Genomic DNA, 21,431 nt, shown 5'->3' on the forward strand with positions numbered 1-21,431 from the left:
CACACACACACGGGCACCTAGAGAAACGTGAGACCCGAGACCAGCTATGTGGGCACCGAGCTGGGGCAGGGCGAAGGGCGCAGACCCAACACTCCCGCCTGGAGGGGCTGCCTGACAGATGCCACCTCCAGCAGCCCCCACCCCACCCGAGGCCAGTGCTGGGATGCTTTTTAATAACCACTTTGTTTCAAGGGGAGGCAGGTACTGCCCTCCCATCTGACGGAAGAGGAGACTGAGGCTCAAGAAGCCTGGACTCCCACAGCTGAGAGTGGGCACTGGGGCAGGACCCAGATCTGCGGCCCAGCTGGGCCTCGGGAGGGGGAGGGCCCCCTGCTTGCTCTGGGTCAGGCACAGGCCTGAGCGTGGCTGCTGGTGCCCGGCCCAGCCCTGGGACTCAAGGTCAGAGCCATCACTTGCATGGACAGCCAGGCGGCCACAGGTAGGACTGGCCACTCAGCCTGCAGGGTTGGGGCAGAATGAGCACCCAGGACCCCTTTTCCAAAGTTAAGGAGAGCATTGCGCCAAGTGTGGGCCCAGGTTCCGCATGAGCCCCGCCCCCGCCCCCGCCCCCGCCCCCGCCCCCGCCCCCGCCCCCGCCCCCGCCCCCGCCCGGGGCCACTCCCCACACCTGCAAGACAGGGCGATGGAGAAATGAAGTCCTTCGTCAGATTTATTTGCCTCTAATGACAGTTTAGCATTTCAGGTTTGCATTCTATACTCGTACAAACTTCAGTATTAGCATCAGGAACACAAAGACATTGCAAGACCTCCAAACACAAATAAATACCAAATAAAACCACACACAATATACAGTAAACAAAAATAGAAAACATAATAATGCTATGAGAAAACCAGGATGGTACAAACTGATATGATTATTGCTGAGCAATAACTCACACGGTCTTTGTTGTTGTTTTCTTAGAAGAGCAGGAAAACACGGACGTGAACCACTGGTCGTCACACTCACGTGCAGTCAGATGGCCCTCACAGCGAGCGTCACCGGACGGCGGTTTGTAAAACAGGCAGATTAAATACAGTCAAATAAGAGATGGGCCTTCTTTGGTCTTTGTTTGGGGCAAGAACTGAAGAGTGAGCCACCGGAGAAAGAACGTGACTAAAAGCGCCTCCCGCCCGTGCGCGTGGGTTCACACGCTTCCTTGGTCAGAGATGCTCCCACAGAGAGCTCGCAGAGGAACCTTGGGAATCATGCGCTGCTGTGTTTACCAACGAGGGCATCGCGCTTGCTGCTGAAGGTCATCTTGCTTGTCTACGGGGACTGAGTTATAAACCACCGACCGCGGCAGCAGGGGCGGTGCAGCCCGGGTGCCCACTTTGTCCCTGTGCGAGTTCACAAGACATGGACACAGCGGCAGCGGAGAATGAAATGCAAGCACAGCTCAGTGCCCCCCAGGGCAGCGGCGATGCTCCCAGGATGCCTCTGGGCCTTGCCTCCCCTGCCCCCAACTGGCCGGGCTCCCTGGTGACAACCAGCGCTGCCCGGACAGACAGGAGTGACCAGGTCACCTGCCCACACTGGCTCCTCCACCGGCCTCCTCTGGCCTGGGCCTGGCAGCCACATTCCACTTTGGAGAAACCGCAACTACCAGATCGGCCAACAGAAGACAGAACCGTGGTCCTGGCTGAGAAGTGGCTTTGGGTGGCAGACCCCCGTCACCAGCGCTCACACAGGCAGACGGGCCCCTGGAACCCGCTCACCTCTGCAGCCCCAAAAAGGTCAGCTCTGCCCAGCCCTCAGCACAGAGGGCGCTTTGGGGCAAGGCTGGAGCTCCCGCCCGGCCCGCCCTGGGGAGACAGCAGAGGTGCTGGGGCTGGACCGTCTGTGACGGGCACAGAACAGCGTGGGCCTCACTCCGTGTGTTGTGGGACGGGCTGTGGGCCTGGGCCTTGGGGTGCGAGGGGGGGGTCCTGCCTATCTCCCCACATCCTCTGACCGGGCCATGGAATGACCCACCTGGGGACTCAGCTGTTTAAGGGTCTGTCCAGACCCTTCTGCCGATGATGCCCCTCGGCTACAGGTTGCTGGGCCGGCCATGGGGGGCCCCGACACCGCCCAGAATGAGCGGGCGCTGCTGCTGATGGGACATGGGCCCCGACCCTGGGCAGCTGAGGACCCTGGAGACAGGCAGGTGTTCCCTGTGGTCCCTAAGGTGGGCCACAGGTTCAGGGAAGCCTTGGGGCGTTTGCTCTGCTGTGACGGGGGCTCGGGGCAGCGGAAGGGCCTGGCGGGGGCGGGGAACGTGGGGAGGCAGCTTTCCTGCCACAGCCCTGAGGTCACAGGGCAGGAAGGAGCCGTGGGGCCAAGAGCTTCCCGCGCTCCCAGCTGTTCCCACATGGGGGGCTGCGGAGCTGGGCACTGGGGCCCTGACAGCAGCCGTCATGATGCCCCCACGATGCCCCTCGGTAGTGAACGCATACCGAGCTGCGCCCAGGGTTGGCGCCACCCTCTCCTCCAACAGGTCTGAGAACTTCCATCCCAGGCTCTGCTGTCACTGTGGCCTCTGGAAATGGGAAAACCTGCTCATAAAAAAGGCCCAGGCAAGGGGGCTCCAGCCGGACAGACCCTCAGGGACACCGGGCCCCAGGCCCCACACTGCGGCCTGCGCGCGGGCGAGGCTGCAGGGAAGCCGAGAGCGTGGGCTTCTCTGAAGCACGGGACTGTCCGTGGGAAATCTGCACTCTTAGTCGAGGGGAAAGTGCACCCGTCACAGCACGTCGGACACCCTCTTGTCACCAGGAAGTGGAAGGGCCGCGAGGGGCAGAGAGCCAGGCGGCGGCCCCCCAGCATACGCAGGGGAATGGGCACACGGCAGTGGCCACAGGCCCCAACCCCCAGTGCCACAGAACGACGCTCCCGCCATGCCACAGCCTCTTCCCAGCCACGTCCTCTGGGCTCCTTGGAGGTGGGGCTGTGGGCTCCCCCAGGGCACGTCCCCCACCCCAACAGCTCTCCACCCGGGAAGGAGGGAATAGGATGTTTTTTGTTTTTCTTTTTGGCCGGACCAAGGTGGTGCTTATTCTCAATTTGTTAAAGTGGAAGTCGCGGGAGGTCCCGCTGGTAACCCCTGAGCCGGCCATGAGGCCAGGCAGGGAGTGCCAGGCCCCGCAGGACGTCCTTCCTCTGGGAGTGGGGACGCGACCCGGACTGACTGCCTCACCTCACAGCGTCCTGCGAGTGGAGGGAGAAGACGAGACTGAGCATTTGAACTGGGGCCTGGCAGGTGCTCGGAACCCAAGAGGTCACTTACGGACGCCGGCATGTGCGAGGGGAGGGGCTTCCAGCAGGCACCGGGGCGAAGGCACACCCAGGCGGACAGCAGCACCAGAGACACGGCGGGCCCGGCCCCAGCCCAGCCGCCCGCGCAGCCGTGGAGCCAGGCAGGCAGGCAGGCAGGCAGGCAGTCTGAGCGCTGGCTGGTCGAGGGGGGGCTTTCGGATAAGCAGCCGCAGGCGGTGGGTCGCGCTGGTTGGGCCTGGGAAGCACCCGTCACGTGTAGCACCCGTCAGTTAGCACCCGTGGAGCGTGCTGCATAGCGGAGGGGAGGCAGGGCTCGGCTTCTAATCACAGTTGGACCATTGAGAGAAGGTAAACAGTGAGTTGAGAAAATGCCGGTGGGGCGGGCACAGGCCGGGCCCAGGGGCCTCCAGGCCACCCTCCTGAGGGTGGTGGTCCCGGAGGCCAGGGGTCGGCCTGGCAGGCCCCAGAGCGGCGGTCTCTGGAATGCTCGAGGGCCCACGCCTGCGCCCAGACCAGGTGGCTCACCTTTGGGCCTAGAGATTTGGGGTCTGTGATAATCAGGGGTAACTGAGCAGTGGGGGCCCCCAAAGCCGAGATGGAGCTGGCTCCCCCCAGCGGGGGCAGAGCTGCCTGGGCCGGTGAGACAGAGCTAGTGGTCGTGGAGGCTGGTCGCACGGTCACTCCCTAGAATCAGAGCACACAGAGCTTGGGTCGGGAAGCAGCGTGCAACGGTAAGGCACAGGTACAGTATGCCGCCACCTCTACGCAAAGATGTCACTTCCGGAGGTCGGAACAGAACGCAGCAGTATGACAGAATGGAGGGACACCTGCCGTGGCCACCTGCAGCACACGTCACCCGCCCACCCAGCGCTGGACGCCAGGGTCGGCGCTGTCGGCGATCGAGACCGTCGGAACTCGTGGGCACAATTTAAAGCCTGCAGGACTTTGTTCAGAACTCCGAAGTTCAACTAATGCCCTATTTTAGGGTGAAAACAATTATAAATCTGAAATGATGCACAGCATCCATGAGCAATTTCCTTTCGTAATAATTTGAAGTAGTGTCATTGACTACGACAGATATTGAAGGTTTACATTTCTAACGAGAAATAACACAGATTGAATATTCTCTTTCCTATCACAAGTGATAACCAGTGTTGGATAGTTTACATTTTCTTCCAAGAAATATAAGTCTATCAACGTTTTAAAATAAAATGTCTGCAGTAACCATTATCTTAGAACTTTAAATTAAAAAATGATTCTGAATTTAGAGACTTCCAGAAAAGACCGAGGTGACTTCAGGGTCTTCTGACAAACAAATTATTAAAACAGAGACCAGGTGAGGCCTTAAAAATAGACAATATGCTGTATTTGAAACAAGATTGCACTCTTGAGCTTTAGAACGAATATATCAGAACTGCATTATTATTTCATAAACTCTTCTTTACTTAACATGCTGACATGTCCAGCTAGCCCAGGCGTGTGTGCATGTGGTGGGTGTGTCTTTTGTGTGTTCAAGTTTCAGGAAGAAAACTCATGGTTCTTTTCGGAGCCTATGTGTCTTCCACCTTAATGAATGAGACCTTTAAAAATGGAAATGAACCTTCTCCGACAGCAGTGTTCCTCGCCGCAGGATAAAGAATTCTTCAGTGAAGTGTTGCTAGTCTATAGAAAGCGTCCCCGGCTGGCTCCTCCCGCCGGCCCGCGGCCGCCTCCTGCACTTCCTGCTCCACAAGGTCCTTACTGAGCGTGAGGACCCCGGTGGAGACAGCAATTCCAACCCCCGAGGAGTTGCCTTCTGCTCAATCCGCCCCCTGTGGCTGTCAGGGGTCAGGCAGGTCCGAAGTATCCACTATGACTTTAATAAAAATGGTGTCATCTTTGATGTACGTCCCGTTCTCCAGCACAGTCTGTGCCACGAACACTGGGCAGCCGGAGGCGATGTTCATCTCCCCACTGGGCTTCTTGAAGCTGCTACTGTTGGGGTCCGGCTTGAACGCGTCCCCCAAGTGGCGCCGCGAGGAACCCTGGTCCATGAGCATGAGCGTCACCTTCTGCTTGAAGGGCCAGGGAAGCAGAGCATCGTACTCTCCGCGCATGATGACAAAGAAGAGTGACAGGTGCGTGCCCTTGCCCATGCCGTCCCCATTCAGGTAGACCCGGGCGCACATCTTGTAGCCGAAGTAGCCGGTGTAGAAGGGCTGGCTGTACAGGGACAGCGTCTTCCCCATGACGGCCTCCTGCTTCCGCCGCTTGTAGTCACGGATCTTCCAGATGAGCACACCGTTGTAGCTGGCGGTCTCCAGCACCTGGAAGCGCAGGTCCATGTCGGCCAGGCGGATGTCATGGACGCTCAGCATCTGGTCGTGCCGGCTCAGCTGGGACTCCAGCAGGCCTGGCGGGCGGAGAGAGTGGACAGAGGGGTGAGGGTGTCAGCGGGGTCAGAAAGGGAGAGGCCGACTCTCACCAGTGCCTGCACTAAACACTGAGAAACCACCGAGGGTCCTGGCAGTGGAGGACAAACGCCACGCAGCTGACCTGACACAGGGGCCCACACACCCAGGGTGACAGTTGCTGAGATGCACCAGCCTGGGGTCCCTGGGCACCTCTGCAGCATCCACAACAGGGAGCTGCTGGGGGCGGGGAGGGCGCCCCTGTCCTTCCAGCCCAAGGCTCAGGGTCGTCTGTGCCCCGAGTTCCAGTGGCTCCTCTCCCACCTCATGTCCTCGTGCAGCTTAGTCCAACCCCACATGTTCCTCTCACCACCAGTCTTTTCACGCAAACACTGAACATTCATTCAGCCCCGAGTCACAGGCCCAGAACCGCCACCTGACACACGTGGGCCTCGCCTGCCCGTCACCTCCTGCTCCTGGGCGTCATGAGCACCTGCATGGCAGGCCCTGCCCTCCACCTGCATCCCCTCACTGGCCTCGCACGGAGGGGACAAGTCTGTGGGACCCATTTCTTTCAGCCAAAGACACCTCAGCAGGAGGCCTGCCGCCTGGGCACATGCTGCACCTGTAACAGACGTCCTGGGCCCCACGTGCAGAGGGGACCGCCTACCCCTCAAGTTTGAGCCACAACCCGTACCCGGGGTCGCAGGAATCTGCGAAGTGTGCCCCCGTCCCAGTCCCTCTCAGACATGTCACTGCCCCGCCCGCCCGCGCTCACCTGTGTTGCGGGCCGCCTGCCCTGAGCTTTTGTCCACACTCTCCAGCTCGGTCACCCGGTTCTGCAGGGACTCCACGCTGCTCTTCATGCTGTCTGCTTCCTCCCAGTTCTGCCGGAAGGGGCGGATCTCCTTGTCGAGCTCTTTCAGTTTCTCTGCTTGGCTGTCGATTACTCGCTTCCAAACCAAAGGCATCAAAAAGACAAACACAGTTAGCACTCTCTGGAACGCCCGTGCCACCACTGGAAGAGGCTGGGTAGGAGCGGAGTGGCCAGCTCCGGGCCAGGGCAGCCCCGCACCTGCCCCTGCACACGGGCCTCTCGTGAATCTCAGGAGACATGAGGGATGAGGGTCCACGTTCCCAGAGGGGACCGAGCTCAGCACAAGTCTCACCCGCCGATGGCAGGGAGGCAGCCCGTGTCCCTCTGTCCTGGGGAGTCTCAGGTTCATGATGCTCAAGTGACACCACTGGGCCTGTCGGAAGGCCTGTCCTGAAAGGCTCTCCAGCCATCAGCAGGGGCCAATGTGGCCTCCTCCCTGGCCGCCTGGGCCCAGGGCTGAGGGAACAGAGCCCTGGCGGAGGAGGGGTGGGGGGGTGAGGGGATTGCTTCCGCCCCTGCTCCCTGCTCCACGTCCCACGCCCTCCAGGCCACAGAACACCACACTGCTGGCCCACACGTGCTATTGACAGCGAGGCCTGGCTTTACGCTATTTTAACTTTTTAAAAAAATATATATTTTATTGATTCTTTACAGAGAGGAAGGGAGAGAGATAGTTAGAAACATCGATGAGAGAGAAACATCCATCAGCTGCCTCCTGCACATCTCCTTCTGGGGATGTGCCCGCAACCCAGGTACATGCCCTTGACCGGAATCGAACCCGGGACCCCTCAGTCCGCAGGCCGACACTCTATCCACTGAACCAAACCGGTTTCGGCATACACTATTTTAACTTTTAAACATTTTTATTGATTTCAAAGAGGAAGGGAGAAAGAGAGAGAATCATTTATTGGCTGCCTCCTGCACACCCCAGACTGGGGATCAAGCCCACACCTCGGGCATGTGCCCTGACTGGGAACTGAACTGTGACCTCCTGGTCCATAGGTCAATGCTCAACCGCTGAGCCACGTGGGCCAGGCTCTGCTATTTTAATTTAGATAATTCAGAAAACCTTTCCTCCCAGAAACACACAGACCATTTACATCTCTACAGGGACTGGAGGAACGAGACCTGCACTCCAGCTAAAGGACTGGCATGCCCACTGCCCAGACCAGGCCAGGACCTAGAGTTTTCACTTCTAAAAAGAATTTGCATTTGTGACATACAGCTCCTGGAGGCTGGGCAATCCGCCTCTATTAAACTGGGGGGCGGGGAGGGGCCAAATTCACTTCCCCTTTTGAAAGCCTATTTTTAAACACATAAGTTTCAGCACCTTTGGGGGATGTTACTAACCACGAAGGAACAAACATGGCTTACTTTTTTGGGGCAAAAGCAGTGTTACTCTTCCTCTTCTTTCCAAGAAAGCCTGGCATGGGCTCGTGTTTAAAAAGGAAAGATGATTCCTCCTCCTATGCGGGGGCTTTTTACTCTAAGGCGGGGGCTGTGGGCGTTTCCTTGGCCCCCGAGTCTGCTTTCGGGGCACAGCCCTCTTCACACTAGCGAGCACCACCCCCGAGGTGCCTGTAGCAGGGTATGCACTCGCCCTGTGAGGTGACAGGCGGGGCTCCCAGGGACTAAAGGAGACCCGCAGCGACCAGCCGGCCAGTCGTGAGTGATGCTGAGGGAGCCAGGAGCCTGGCCCAAGACACGCCCCACATGCATGTCTCATGGAGCCTCCTGCTCTCCCCACCCCACAGGGAGGAGCCTGGGACAGCGGCTTGTGGGCATGTGGTCACCTCAAGGACAGACTGTGGTGTCTGAACCGTGAGCTCCCGTACGGACAGCAAGGCCCGGCTCCGGAACGCGGGCACGCTCACGGACACATGGGTACACAGACAAGGCTCAACCCAATTCTGTAGGAGGGGCTCCACACAGCAAGGAAAATCGCCCTTTCAAATGACCGTCACCCGTACGAACGGCACTGCTTGAAGCAGAGGCCGGTCCAGGCCGAGCGTTCGCTGAAAAGCCAGCACAGGGGGCTTCATTCCTGAGGAGCAGGCTCCACCTGGCAGCTGCAGTTCCCATGAGAATAGATCTCAAGCGCAGGCGTGGGGCTTTCAGGAAAAACGCATTCGGGAGCCGAGATAAACTGGGGCCGCACACCACGTGGCAACCCGCGTGCGGGGCCTGCCTGCAGCGCACCAGCTCCTTTCTCGTGCACGGGCACTTTGGAGCCAGCGGCTGGGCCTTTCTGTCACCCGCACACGCCTGTCCCAGACCCGCCACTGCCAGAGCCCTGGGTCCTCCCAGACCCTCCTGACAACGGGACCTGGGCCTTACAGTATACCCAGGCTGCCTTTCTAATTTAGGAAAAGGTTCTTTAAAACGTCAAATATTAAGCTGACACACTCTTCACTTCCACCCCTGAGTCGTCTGTCTGCATCCCTGTCCGTGGGAACCCTCTGCTCAGATGCGCTGCCGCTGCGTCCGGGACTTTAGGGCCCACTGGAGGGTCAGAGGACCGGGTGGGTCCCATGCACGGGGCTGTGGGACAGCGAGAGGGTGGGGTCCGCCAGGCTTCCTGGAGGAGGTGGCACTGACACCTGAGGTGTCTGAGGAGGAGCCAGAGCCAGGAAAGGTGGGTGGGGAGAAGACCCATTTCTCCGTGCTGTGGACACACAGGTGACAGAGTGGCTGGTCATGTAAGTATTTCTGGCCACAGCACAGCATTTAAGACAAACTTCTCCGGGCAGCTGGGATGGGGCGGGGTGGGGGGGGTGTCTGAGCCGAGGAAGGAAGTAACGGCAGGTGCGTGTCTGCGCCGGCTCGGCTGGGGGGGGCCCGCAGGGACGGCAGAGGAAGCGAGGGGCTGACAGACACATCTGGCGCGCAGCCATGGGGCTCAGAAGACCCGCGTCTACTGAGACGGACGGATTTTCTCTCCTCCAGCCACGCGTTGGAACCTCCCAGCGGGGTCAGCGATCAACTGCACTCCACTCCTGGCTGGATTCCACGTGAGCCTGCGGGGAGCCGAGATCAAGCCGGCTGGAGCCCCCGTTTAAATACAGCCTGTCCCCAGGTCCTCGCTCTGGAGAAGGACACCAGCGGGCGGAGCCCCGCCTCCTCGTTAGTGTGCGCGGCCGCTGTGCACTTCACCTCACCATCCCGCAACGTGGCTTCCACCTTCCTTAGATCTCATGGGTTTATTCAATCACAGAAGCTTTAAAATGTAACTCACACGCAGTGGAATGACTAAGCTCCACAGAAAAGGACATTAAATTCCAACTTTTCTCACCGAAAGAGGAAGTGAATGCAGAGAGAATCCGGAGGTTTCCAACGAGGGCGACTATGACCTCATCATCAGATTCCAGCGTCTCAGTTACACTTGAACCCACGACCTATCCGTGCTTTCCTATGCTGTTGATATTTTTAACAGGTGCAACTTCCTCAGCCTTTCCACGCGCATCTGAGCCCCAGGTCAAACAGAGCAGGTTCGCTACAAATGGCTCGTCCTGCGCCCCAGGCAGGTGAGGGCCCCGGTCAGGTGTATCAATGGTTAGTGCACTGGCCTGTGCACAGGAGGGTCTTGGGTTAGATACCCGGGTCAAGGCTATGTACCTGGCTTGCAGGTTCGATTCCAGCCCAGGTCAGGGCACACGCGGGAGACAACCAATTAATGTGTTTCTCTCACGTCGATGTTTCTCTCTCTCTCTTCCCACCTACCCCCCCCCCCCCCCCCCCCGACTCTCTCTAAAAATATCCTCGGGTGAAGATTAAAAAACAACAACAACACAAAAAACACCACCAGGGACTTCCCGCAGGAGGCTTGCTGGTGGTTTACGATGCTGTACTTTTTGGCTATTCGGTGCTAACCACCTGCACCTTTCCTAACATAACCTAGCATCTCAGCGTTTCAGTGTCTTCCTCACCCCGGGACATGCACCAAGTCCAGACCATGAAGCTCCTAACGGGTCCCGTGCAGCGCCTGAGGCGGCCTCTCCCCCTGGGCAGGCGGGGAAACGCCCAGGCCGAGCGAGGAGCCATCTGGCCGGCACTGGGGTGTCCGACGCACGCACAGCAGCCGCCAGGACGACACACTGACACGGGCCTCGCGGACCCAGCTGGCAGCAGGCGGGACGGGACCATCCCTCTCTCCAGGCCCGGCCACGCCGGCCTCTGCCGGGCAGCGAGGGGCCAGCGCTGCTGCTCTGCACCCACGGGGACTCGGTGAGGGAGCCCGAGAATCGCCGGGAGTTTGCCTTCACTTCACTGTGGGACGTGAAACCTTACACATAACCACCGATGAACACGAAATCCTCAAAAATAAAAGGGCCCATGTTTAAATCACGGGCTGTGGGTCTTGCTGCACCCACAGCGGGTCAAAGGCAGAGAGCGAGGGAGGGAGGGGCCCTGTCCTGGGGCCGCCCGCCCTCCGTCGGCCAGGCGGTGCCTCTTACCTGTAAGTGCAGTATTTTGGATTCATTATTTCGCAGCATTTCCTTTTGTCTCTCAATTTCAATCTCAAAGCTGCATATCTGGTTGTGCAAGCTTTGTATGCTCTTGTTTTTCTCCACACTTTCATTCTGCAGCAAGGAAACCTGAAAAAGGAATGCTGCCATTAAGCGAACAAAATGCGGTTTAATATTAACGAGTAACCATTGGGCTTCCGGAGGCAGGCCTGAGCGCCCGGGGAGGCTTCCGGGAGACACCCCTTCGCCCCGGACCGGACCGCGCAGGGCGATGCGCCCCGAGTTCCAGGATGAGCCGGGCGCGCTCTAAAGGTTTTGCTGGAAATTGATGAGCCTCTCGCCGGGGAGGCTTTCGGACTCCGGCCGGAAACGCACTCACATGGCCCCCTCGCCCTGCGTGTGCGCCCGGAAAGCAGGCAACACAGGCGGCGCCTTCCTCACACGGGTTCCCTCACTCCCTCGCTGTAAACAATGTGGTCACAACCCGCCGCGTTCCGGAACCTCCTTCCCTCGCACCCGCCAGGGCGCTCCCTCCCACCAGGAGGCCCCGGGCGGCGGGTCCAGAGGCGGGCAGACCCTTGAGCCTGGGACACAGGGAGCCCCAGAGCCACCGCGGGGTCCGAAGCCCCCGGCAACCCCTTCACGGCTTCGTCTCGCGATTCCACGCGGGCAGCTGGCCCTCAAAAGGCGCCATCACCCACAGCCTCTCCGCACGGAGGACCGCGGTGGGGGCAGTGCGGGGTCAGCAGTGCGGGACGGGCCGTCACCACAGGAAGGACCCAGGGAATGAGCCGTCCCAGCCGAGTCCCGCCCAGTGAGCACCGGAGGCGGCCCTCCCCCCAGCTCGGAGGTCTCACTGCGGCTCCGCTCAGCGCCGCGCACTTCCCCGGGAACAAGGCGCCTCCGGCCCGCGCCCCCCGCACGAGCGCCCCCCCACACACGTGAACCCGCCGGCCCCGCACAGTGCCCCCAGCGCCCTCACGTGGCCCCGCCGCCCGCACGTGCCCCCTCACGTGGCCGCGCACAGTGCCCCCAGCGCCCTCACGTGCCCCGCCGCCCGCACGTGCCCCCTCACGTGGCCCCGCACAGTGCCCCCAGCGCCCTCACGTGCCCCGCCGCCCTCACGTGCCCCCTCACGTGCCCCGCCGCCCGCACGTGCCCCCTCACGTGCCCCGCCGCCCGCACGTGCCGCCTCACGTGGTCCCGCCGCCCGCCCGTGCCCAGGGCAGTCCTCAGTCCCGCTGTCACAGCCCCAGACGCCCTTCTGACACCGATGCCCGACCGGGCTCTTCTCTGCAGCAAACCAAGCGCCAAGGAGGCTCGGCCCCACCGCAGACAACAGCACCTTCCACTCGGTCTGTGCCGAGGGGCTGCCCTGCTCGAAGCCCCTTTCCTTCCTGATGCCTTCACTCCGGGAGCCCGCCCGCCTGCACCCCCGGCCCCGCCCTCCCGAGCGTGGCCCCCAGACGGTGCTGCTCCCTGGGGCGCGAGCCTCTGAAATGGAAGGTGTGACGGCGCCTTTAACTCCCGGTTTCACAGGACATTTTCTATAGTTTGACCCCAATGTGAGGCCCAGTCTCTGAACCGACCCACACGCCCCTTCCTGCCGCGTGAACCTGCCTGAGGCCCCCCTGCAGGACCTGCGCCAGGAGGAGCCCTTCCTACGAAGGCCACGTGGCCTCCATCTGGGCCCAGCGAAGAGCCAGGGTCCGCCCGCGGGGGCGGGGATGCGGGGCCCCTTGGGACGGACATGGGCGGGCAGACCCTTGAGCCGCACCCAAGAGCCGCTGCTCCCATCGCCCGCAGCCCCCGCAGCCCCCGCACCCCCGGCGCCAGTGTCCGGAGGAGGCCGCTGTGCTGTGGTGTGGCCCGGCGAGGCCGTTCCCGGGGAGCCGCCACCCCAGACCGGCAGACGCTATGCAACTCCTGCAGCTGGGTAAGCAACTCCTCCTCATGAGGGAGAGAACCTTTTAAATAAATGAGAAGGGAGAGACTAAAGCCCTGACATCTATGCCTATAAATTTTTTTTTAATTCCTCTTTCCATTGACTTTTTAGAGCGGAAGAGGCAGAGAAACATCGATTCGTCGCCTCCTGCACGTACCGGACCAGAGCCCTGGCCAGAGAGGAGCCTGCAACCCAGGTCTGTGCCCTTGACCGGAATCGAACCCAAGACCCTTCAGCCTGAGGCTGGCGCTCTACCCACTGAGCCAAACCGGCCAGGGCAAAACCTATACTTTTTAAAAAGGCAGAAGCAGTAGTCTCCAAAGAAAAGACTTCTAGGAAAACCACCGAGAACAGAGCGTAGACACACAGCTCATAGGACACCACACGTGACTCACTGACGACGTCACTGCACGGCCAGCGGACGCCTGCTCCGTGTACGTGTGCATCTCCAGCTATGGCATCTATACGGAAACGCTGCTTTATTTGAAGTACGTGAATATTTAAATTGCCTGGATTTAACTGAAAAGGCATTCGGATCGGCACAGACAAGGCTGACCGGGCTGCTCGCTGCTCAGGGCCTCCGCTGCGCTCTCCCTGCGAGTGTGCTGGGCGCCCAGGTTTCACTTTGTAAGTAACCCGCAGGGAGTGACCCCAGGACAACTCCATCTACTCTGAGGTCCTCGCCTTCTCGGAAAAGGCCTGCCGAGCAGCACCCCCTGAACCAGCTCCCCAGGAAGGGGCTGCTAACAGCCCGCCCACAGCCAGCCCCTCGAAGGGCAGCCGGGCGAGTGAGTCCCTCTGGGGAGGGGCCTGCCCGGAGCCCCAGCTCCCACGGTGCCGCTTGAGAAGCCGGTGGAGAACCGGTGACATGAGATGCCTTCCTGGTCGGGGGCTGGCACCTGTTCTCTAAGGGCCAGAGGGTAGGATGTGAGCTGTTCAGCCCCCGGTGCACAGCCATAGCCAACGTGGGAAGGAATGAGCCCGGTGCCCAATACGACTTCATTTATAGGAGAGGGAGGTCTGCCTGGTGGCAGTCCCTGGCCAGAGCAATGCTAAGATAACCACACGATTTTTAAAAAGCACGGCACACGTGCTAGCAATAAAAAGATAGAACAAATGCAAACACCTTCACAGTGAGACTGTGTGAGGGGAATTTACTTGACCATCTCTGGGTGCTGCTCCTTTCACCCTCAGACAGTGACTCACTATAGAAAAGGTCCCTCCCATACAGTGGAGGAGGCCACGGAGAGGACCAGCAGCAGCACGCGGGTGTCCTACCTTCTTCTCCAGGGAGTTGCTCCACTCCTTCAGCAGATTCACGTGCTGCACCGCGGAGCTGGCCTCGTGCGCCTTGATCTGCTGGTTCGTCCCCTGCAGAGCAAAGTGCAGGGCATTAGCCCTCGTCACCCACAGCAGAGCAGGAAGCCCGGGGAAGCCTGAACCGGGGGCAGCACCCAACGGGAAGCGGGAGCCTGGCTCCTGGGATGTGGCTGACTGCCGTGCCCAGCGGCCCCACTCCACTGCTAGCGGGCGCACGGGAGGCGGCTCTGAAGTTGTACAGGGATCTCGGGCTCACGGCTTCGCTCCTAAGCTGCTCTCACCAAGTGCCTTCTCGGCTGTTTCATACTTACAACATCAAGAAATTGAATTTCAGACATATCATTTTCCTTCCTTTAGAAATTTATTCATTAAAATATAAACGGGTTTGGATAGCTTCAGTTACAGCTAGATACTGATACAGTAATCGAGTGAACATGTAATCAGATGAGGGTTCTGACTAATTCACCAAAACATTAACTTATCAGTGACATACACTGTAGCAGGAAATGTACTGCTCGCTGTTCTAAGGCTACTTAGGAAGTTACACAGAAACATAAATAAACCAGCTACAGAGTACATAAGATGCAGACCATCTCAGGAACAAGCACAGCAAGTAGTGCTTCCATACTTAGGAAGTAATTGATAGGAAAATAGAATTTGTTTTGATATTGGAAAATTAAGAAGCCACAAGAAGCATTTTAATGATCTCCAAAACATATACTCTGTACAGAGAATATTCCTATGTATATGTTGACATAAGTGTTGCTATATGTCAACATATACAGACACAGACACAGAATGAAAGGTACTACACACGACGTCACAGGGGCGAGGCTCCGTCCCCAGGAAACTGGGGCAGAGAGAAGCTACATCCTCTTCATGCTCAGGCTTTCACTTCCTGAGACAATACTAGGACAGCATGTCTCGGTACCAACTTCATAACGATGTGTGGCTCATACATAAAATTAAATATAAAATACTTTAATAGCAACAGATACTGTCTTTTCATAGTTTTAATATTAAGATACACATTTAAATAGAAACTCAGTTCAAATTCACTAGCAATCTCAGACGTGTTAAAAACAATAAATAGCAGGGCCGGCGTGGCTCAGTGGTTGAGCGCCGACCTATGAACCAGGAGGTCATGTTCAATTCCAGGTCAGGGCACAGGCCTGCGTTGCAGGCTTGATCCCCAGTGAGGGGCGTGCAGAGGCAGCTGATCAATGATTCTCTCTCATCATTGATGTTTCTATCTCTCTCTCCTTCGCCCTTCCTCTCTGATATCAATAAAAACATATTTAAAAAAAAAAAATATATATATATATACTTAAAAAAATACAAAGTCAGAAACAGGTTTGTCACAGCAATGACGGAGACGTCCTCTCCATGCTGCTGTCCCAGGAGGTGTGGCTTATATGCAAAATGCATTTATGGATACACATGTGTGTGACCCTCACCACAGTGCACCGATACGCACACTGCTCACACCAGCCGGCTGCACACTTACTCACAAGCATTACAGCCGACATCGCCATCACCGTCTAGCTGCAAACCCCACCGCCGTCAGGCCTGTACGACCCACTCACTAGCTGGTTTCAGGCGGGAACGTCCTGACTTCCTTTTGGCTCAGGTGTCCACCTTAACTCTCAAAGCCCCACCGTCGTCACCCACGCAACAGGGTGATTCAGGTTCATGCAAGGACTCCAAGCCCAGAAGAGGCACGTTAAAATGTTAATGTAATAACTTGCTCCCATGGCAGAACGTCAGCGACTGGGAAGGACAGACATCGGATACTGACCTGAAAAACGCAGCCATAGCGCTTAAAACTACAGGTGCTGGGGGCATTGACACACTCTGACAAGTGGGCACTCAACTGCAACGGAAAGAGACGTGAGTTGTGGCACGAACATTCGCATGAAAATGTTCAAACAGGTTAAAGGCACAGGAGCACCCAGGCTGCACCGTCACGGACGGCGATTACAGCCGCAGGTGTGTCCCGTCACCGGCTCCCAGACTCCTCGGCAGTGAGTTCACAGTATTGTCACGTGTGTACACAGATACACCAATATACGGAAATACGTTCACTGTAGCGTTGCTTAAACTCGAGTTTTCGTTAGGAATGTTCGAAACGTGACCTGCCGTCTGCAGTGCCAGAGATAAGAAAGGAAGAAACGTAAACTGAAATGCACATTGAAAGACTGTAAACGAAAATTGCATGAAACACAAAAAAGGAAAGCATCCGGGATGCAGCTGGGCCACACACCTCATACACAGCACACAAACACACTTCCCAAGGAGCGGGGCGCCGCCTCCCGTCCCTTCCCTGACTCGCCCTGCAGGGCGTGCACTGAGGTCTCCAAAGGCCGCTGCGGCCGTGCTAACAGGAGTCTGAGCTGTCACCTCTCGCTGACGGGGATTAGAGGACCTGGGAGAGGATGACGATGAAGCTGCAGGTCGGCAACTGGTCCATACAAACCACCTACACCTGCGACGCCCCCTCCGGAGGCAGAAGGTGCTGGGCCCCGGGCTGACGCAATGTAAGGGCAGTTTTTCCTTTTACTGAAGAAATACATTCTCATCAGGAAACTCCGGGGACAGACCTTTATAGGAACAATCAGGACCTGTCTGTTGTGGGCCAGGGCCACACCCCCAGTGCCTGTGGGGCGTCACTCTGGTCGGGGGGGCATTGGTCTGCAGGGCAAAGCAGGCCCCTCCCTGTAGGTCAGCACTTGGGACAGAGAGGAAAGTGGCCACAGGATTGCTCTCTGTTGCGACTGCGATGAGGAGGGCCAGCACCGAGGGACTGACCGGCCACGGCCACCTTTGCGGTCTCTGAGCGGGGCAGCCCAGCACACCGAGGCTCCTCTGACCCAGCCTGGAGTCCGGCCTGCACCCGAGGGAGCACCTAGGGCAGTGATGGCGAACCTATGACACACATGTCAGAGGTGACACGCGAACTCATTTTTTTGGTTGATTTTTCTTCGTTAAATGGCATTTAAATATATAAAATAAATATCAAAAATATAAGTCTTTGTTTTACTATGGTTGCAAATATCAAAAAATTTCTATATGTGACACGGCACTAGAGTTAAGTTAGGGTTTTCAAAATGCTGACACGCCGAGCTCAAAAGGTTCGCCATCACTGGCCTAGAAGGTCCATCACGGGCCGGCAGAGGCGCAGCCTGAGCAACTTAAACTTTAAAAGGACCTTCCACTGCCATCACCGCCGTCAGGAACGAGCAGCCGGCTGTGCTGAGGGATCAGGGAGCAGAGTCCATGCGATTGTCAGGGCGCCGCCATAAATTCAGGGTCACACTTTTTCCTAAATTTGCTTTATTATCATCACTCTCAAAGCCTTACAGAATTTGCAGGCACTTTGGAATAGAGGCAAGAATAATCTATACGCCAATAACACCTTTCACCAGAAACTCAAGGTAAATGCTGGTTGAAAGATTTTTTTGAAATAAAAATAACTTAGAGGCAAAATGGAGGCAGCTTTCGTCCCTAATTCAGATAGCCCTGAGTGAGTAAAGATTTAGCAGAGTGTATAAGACCCTGAAATTATTTCAACAACAGACTCTGTGTGCGCTCACGTTAACAGAGTGGCTCTCTGGTTGTGGAAATGATCAATGTGTGTTTCCCCGCTGCTCGGAGAGGCACGTTCAGGGCCAGGGACCGGCCACCAGGCAAGACCCTGCCTTCGCCCCACAGTCAACTTGTGCAGGATGCACCTCGAGGGAGAGCGGCTCTTGGGGTCCTCCCTGCACTCCGCGTCTCCCACTCAGTGGGGACCTGAGGGGATGCTCCCCACACTGTCTCCAGTGGTAAAATTCCTAGTGGCCCAAAGGCTGAGGGGACTTCTCAGAGCAGAGCCCCCAGGACTAAGGGGACACACGCACCCACGGAGCCCACTGAGCCCACGTGAGCCCCAATGGCACCTCAAATGGCAACCAAAGGGGCTCCAGGTCAGGATTGGATGCAAAGACATGAAGAACCCTTGGAGTTTTCCGTCTGGGTATGTCTGGGGAAGGTGCCTTCCCAGTGGCCCCTGACACGCAGCCGCTGGTCGGTGCCACTCGCTTCCCACGCCAACCCCGCCAGCATGTGCGGCCTAAGTGCTCCGCCAGCATCTCTGAACAAATCCATTTTCTTGGGATAATCCTACAGTAATTCCTATTTTACTGATTTAAAAACAGCTGCTTTTAAAAATGGCATCTCCTTTGCTTGCACTGGAAGCAATCCCGTTTTCTCAATTCTTAGCAACACTCATCCTGCACTGACACTGTGGCCTTTAGTCGATTCTGAACCTCTGACTCCCAAGAGCAGCGGGAGGGTTTCTATTGTGATCTGCAAACCTAGGGTCTCGGAGTCAGGGAGGGGGGGAGTCTATGGCTCGCTGTCCTCGGACCCCGGGCCAGGCAGCGGCGCCCTTACCTCGCTCCTCAGGAGGGTCTGGACCCTGCACTTGTGCGGGCAGGACACCACCACGCAGGGACAGTCAGTGTCTTCGTGTTTCTGCAGGAGAAAAGGAACGTGTCGTCAGCTTTGAAACATAGAGGACCTGGAGGAGCCACTCAACGTCCGTCCGGATAGGCCCTCACACCGACCACGTGCTGGAAGATCCGGCCTCATGGGACCCCCGTCACCCTGACGAGCTACAGCCCTCGTGGGAGCAGTGTGTGCTCTTAGCGGGGCGCCTGTGCCCACAGCGGCGAGGGGACGGGAGGGCGGGCTGAGACCAGCCCGGGCCCAGCCTTGGCTCTCGGGGAGATGGGTTTTGTCTGGCCTCTCAGTTTGGGGTCTGGAAATGATGCTTCTCAAATGCCCGGAACAGCCAGACCTCCTGGGTAGTTAAATTACAGCCCTGAAATCCTACTGAAATTATCTTTAGTGCCTGGAAAATATGGGTAAATTCTGCTTGAGCCCTTCTCTGGATGGCACCAATTTCAAGTGCAGGGGCCTGAGTGACAGGGACTGATCAACTTGATGCTGCCGGCACCCATGCACCTGTCCATAAGTGCAGGAAGGGCAAGGGCCCGAACACAGGTGACAGGCGACAGGGCCGTGGGAGTAGGCTGAGGCGGAGGGGGAACTGCGCGCTCAGCAAGGTGCCCAGGAAGCCAGGCCCCGGGACACTCCAGCTTCTCTCTGGCCTCCCAGGCCAGGTTGCTGAGCTGAGTGACGGGAGCCTGGCCAGGCGCCTGGGTCTGACTGGGCAGGTGTGGGCAGAGGACAGGGTGGCCCCTGTGGGCGAGTGAGTGGGGATGCTTCTCCTGAGGCCCGGAGCCAGGCCGCACACTGTGCTTTCTCGCATGGTTTTAAGGCCCGTCTCTGGGTCTGTGGCCAGCGGTGACCTTCGGCACACGCTGCTCTGCTGCTGGGCCAGGTCCGAGGTCCCGGGGGGCGAGGCCACGCTGCTCGGAGCTCACTGGAGGGCCCTCGACCACAGGCCTCCCGGAGGCGCCGCGTTGGCTTCCCATCCTGCCTGCCTGTGTGCAGCATCCTGGTGCCAGGGCCAGGTCTTCAGGGAGAAACCTGGACAAGAGCTCCGCCTCCGCCTCACCTGTAAAGGCGGGGGTGGCGGGTGCTGGGAGGGAGGAGTCAGGCCTGGGCCTCAGAGCTCACCAGGCAACGCTCTGCCTCCTCCCCAACCTGCCGTCCCATCCTCATGCACAGACCAGCCCAGGAGGACCCTAGGGATGCAGAGAGCGTGTGTGTGTGTGGGGGGGGGGGGGGGGGGGGGCGGGGGCGGGGGGGCAGGAGGGGCGCCCTGAGGAGAAGTGGGGTGGGAGCAGTGTCCGGCCGCGGGGCCAGGCAGTCAGGCCTCTGCAGATTTGTGCATGGTGCCTGAGGACAGATGTCAGGACGCAGGCTGTGCTGGGTAGCCACGGTAGAGGCTCTTTCAATGGGACTTTGACAGGTATCGCCAACGGCCCCCTCTAACCCTGCACACACCCGTTACCACGTGGGCGAGTGCCTGCCTTGTCAGTCCCACAAACGTCCCACACTCCCACAGTGACCGTGAGGACGGCAGCGACCGATGTGGGATTCTTTAACAGCGCGTGGCTAAGCAGGTTTTTTACGTTGGTTGTTTATGTTCCCTGTGACTTGCCTTTTCTTGGCTCTCGCCCATTGCGGTGGGTTGAACAGTGAGCCCTCTCCCCATTCCTGTCTACCCGGAAACTCAGAGTGTGGGCTCACTTGGGAAGAGGGTCTACGCGGACGTGAGGTTAAGATGGGGCCTCACTGGATCAGGGGGGTCCTCACACGAGGAGAGGACACGCAGCAGGATGATGGCCACGTGAACACGGGCTGGCCCCGGCAATGAGGCTGTGGGCAGCGCACGCAGGAGCCCCCGGCTGAGCGGGGGGGGGGGGGCGTTCTCCAGAGCCTCTGTAAGAATCCATAATTTGGATTTCTAGCTCCAGGACTGTTAGAGCATAAACTTTTCTTGTTTTAAAACACCAACTCTGTGATCCCTTGTTACAGCAGCCGAAAGAGAATAACACCCATTAAAAAGCTGCTCATCGCCTGGTGGGCCTGGCTTAGTGAATGAGCGTCAACCTATGAACCAGGAGGTCACAGTTTGATTCCCGGTCAGGGCAGTGCCCAGGATTTGGGCTCAACCCCCAGTTTGGGGCGTGCAGGATGCAGCCGATCAATGATTCTCTCTCATCATTGATGTTTCTACGTATCTCTCTCTCTCCCCCTTCCTCTCTGAGATCAATACAAAAAATATCTAAAAAGCTGCTCATCTATTGGTAAGAACTCAGCACATGATGGAGTCAGCCTGTCAGAGTAAGTGGGGCTTACTGGGACACACCTGAGCTGTGAGCAGGACCAGCCCTGGCCTCACCTATCCGTGTGCTCCTGTTCAGTCTCACCGCCTCCCCCACAATCACCACCACACCTCTGACCTCTGCTTCTACTCCTTTGCTTAAAAGGTTCCCTTACACACGAATTTGTTCCAGACAAGACACTGTTGTGTTGTGGTTGCTTTTGAATTTCATCAAAACAGAATTCTACCCTCGGAGCCGTTGGCGACCTGGGCCGTATCAGGCTCCTCAGGATAACCCGTGCACTGCACACGGTGCAGGCCCTCACCTCTCACAGGTGTGTCACGACACCGTCACACAAGTGTCCCTGGGGCCACCACCACCTGTGCCCCTCCCAGCAG

General features: G+C 58.1%; 1 protein-coding gene across 5 annotated transcripts in view; it reads right to left on the reverse strand.

Annotated features, from left to right (window-relative positions):
- Window positions 1-652: 652 nt before the first annotated feature.
- TRAF3 (TNF receptor associated factor 3) overlaps window positions 653-21,431 on the reverse strand; it is a 90,624-nt gene continuing 69,845 nt past the window's right edge. For 3 of the 5 annotated variants that reach the window (XM_070411554.1, XM_070411548.1, XM_070411558.1), the window contains exons 6-11: window positions 18,689-18,769; window positions 16,053-16,127; window positions 14,213-14,305; window positions 10,978-11,118; window positions 6,425-6,599; window positions 653-5,648 (exon numbers count right to left, since the gene is read on the reverse strand). In XM_070411554.1, coding sequence (XP_070267655.1) covers window positions 5,077-5,648; window positions 6,425-6,599; window positions 10,978-11,118; window positions 14,213-14,305; window positions 16,053-16,127; window positions 18,689-18,769 — 1,137 coding nt within the window. In that variant the 3' untranslated portion in view covers window positions 653-5,076. The remainder of the gene's footprint in view (window positions 5,649-6,424; window positions 6,600-10,977; window positions 11,119-14,212; window positions 14,306-16,052; window positions 16,128-18,688; window positions 18,770-21,431) is intronic. The other 2 variants (XM_070411571.1, XM_070411564.1) reach the window with 2 other exon arrangements.

Source organism: Myotis yumanensis, unplaced genomic scaffold (genome assembly GCF_028538775.1).
Source record: "Myotis yumanensis isolate MYYU_CA2020_CCGP unplaced genomic scaffold, mMyoYum1.0.hap1 SCAF_1, whole genome shotgun sequence".
Taxonomy (NCBI): Eukaryota; Metazoa; Chordata; class Mammalia; order Chiroptera; family Vespertilionidae; genus Myotis; species Myotis yumanensis.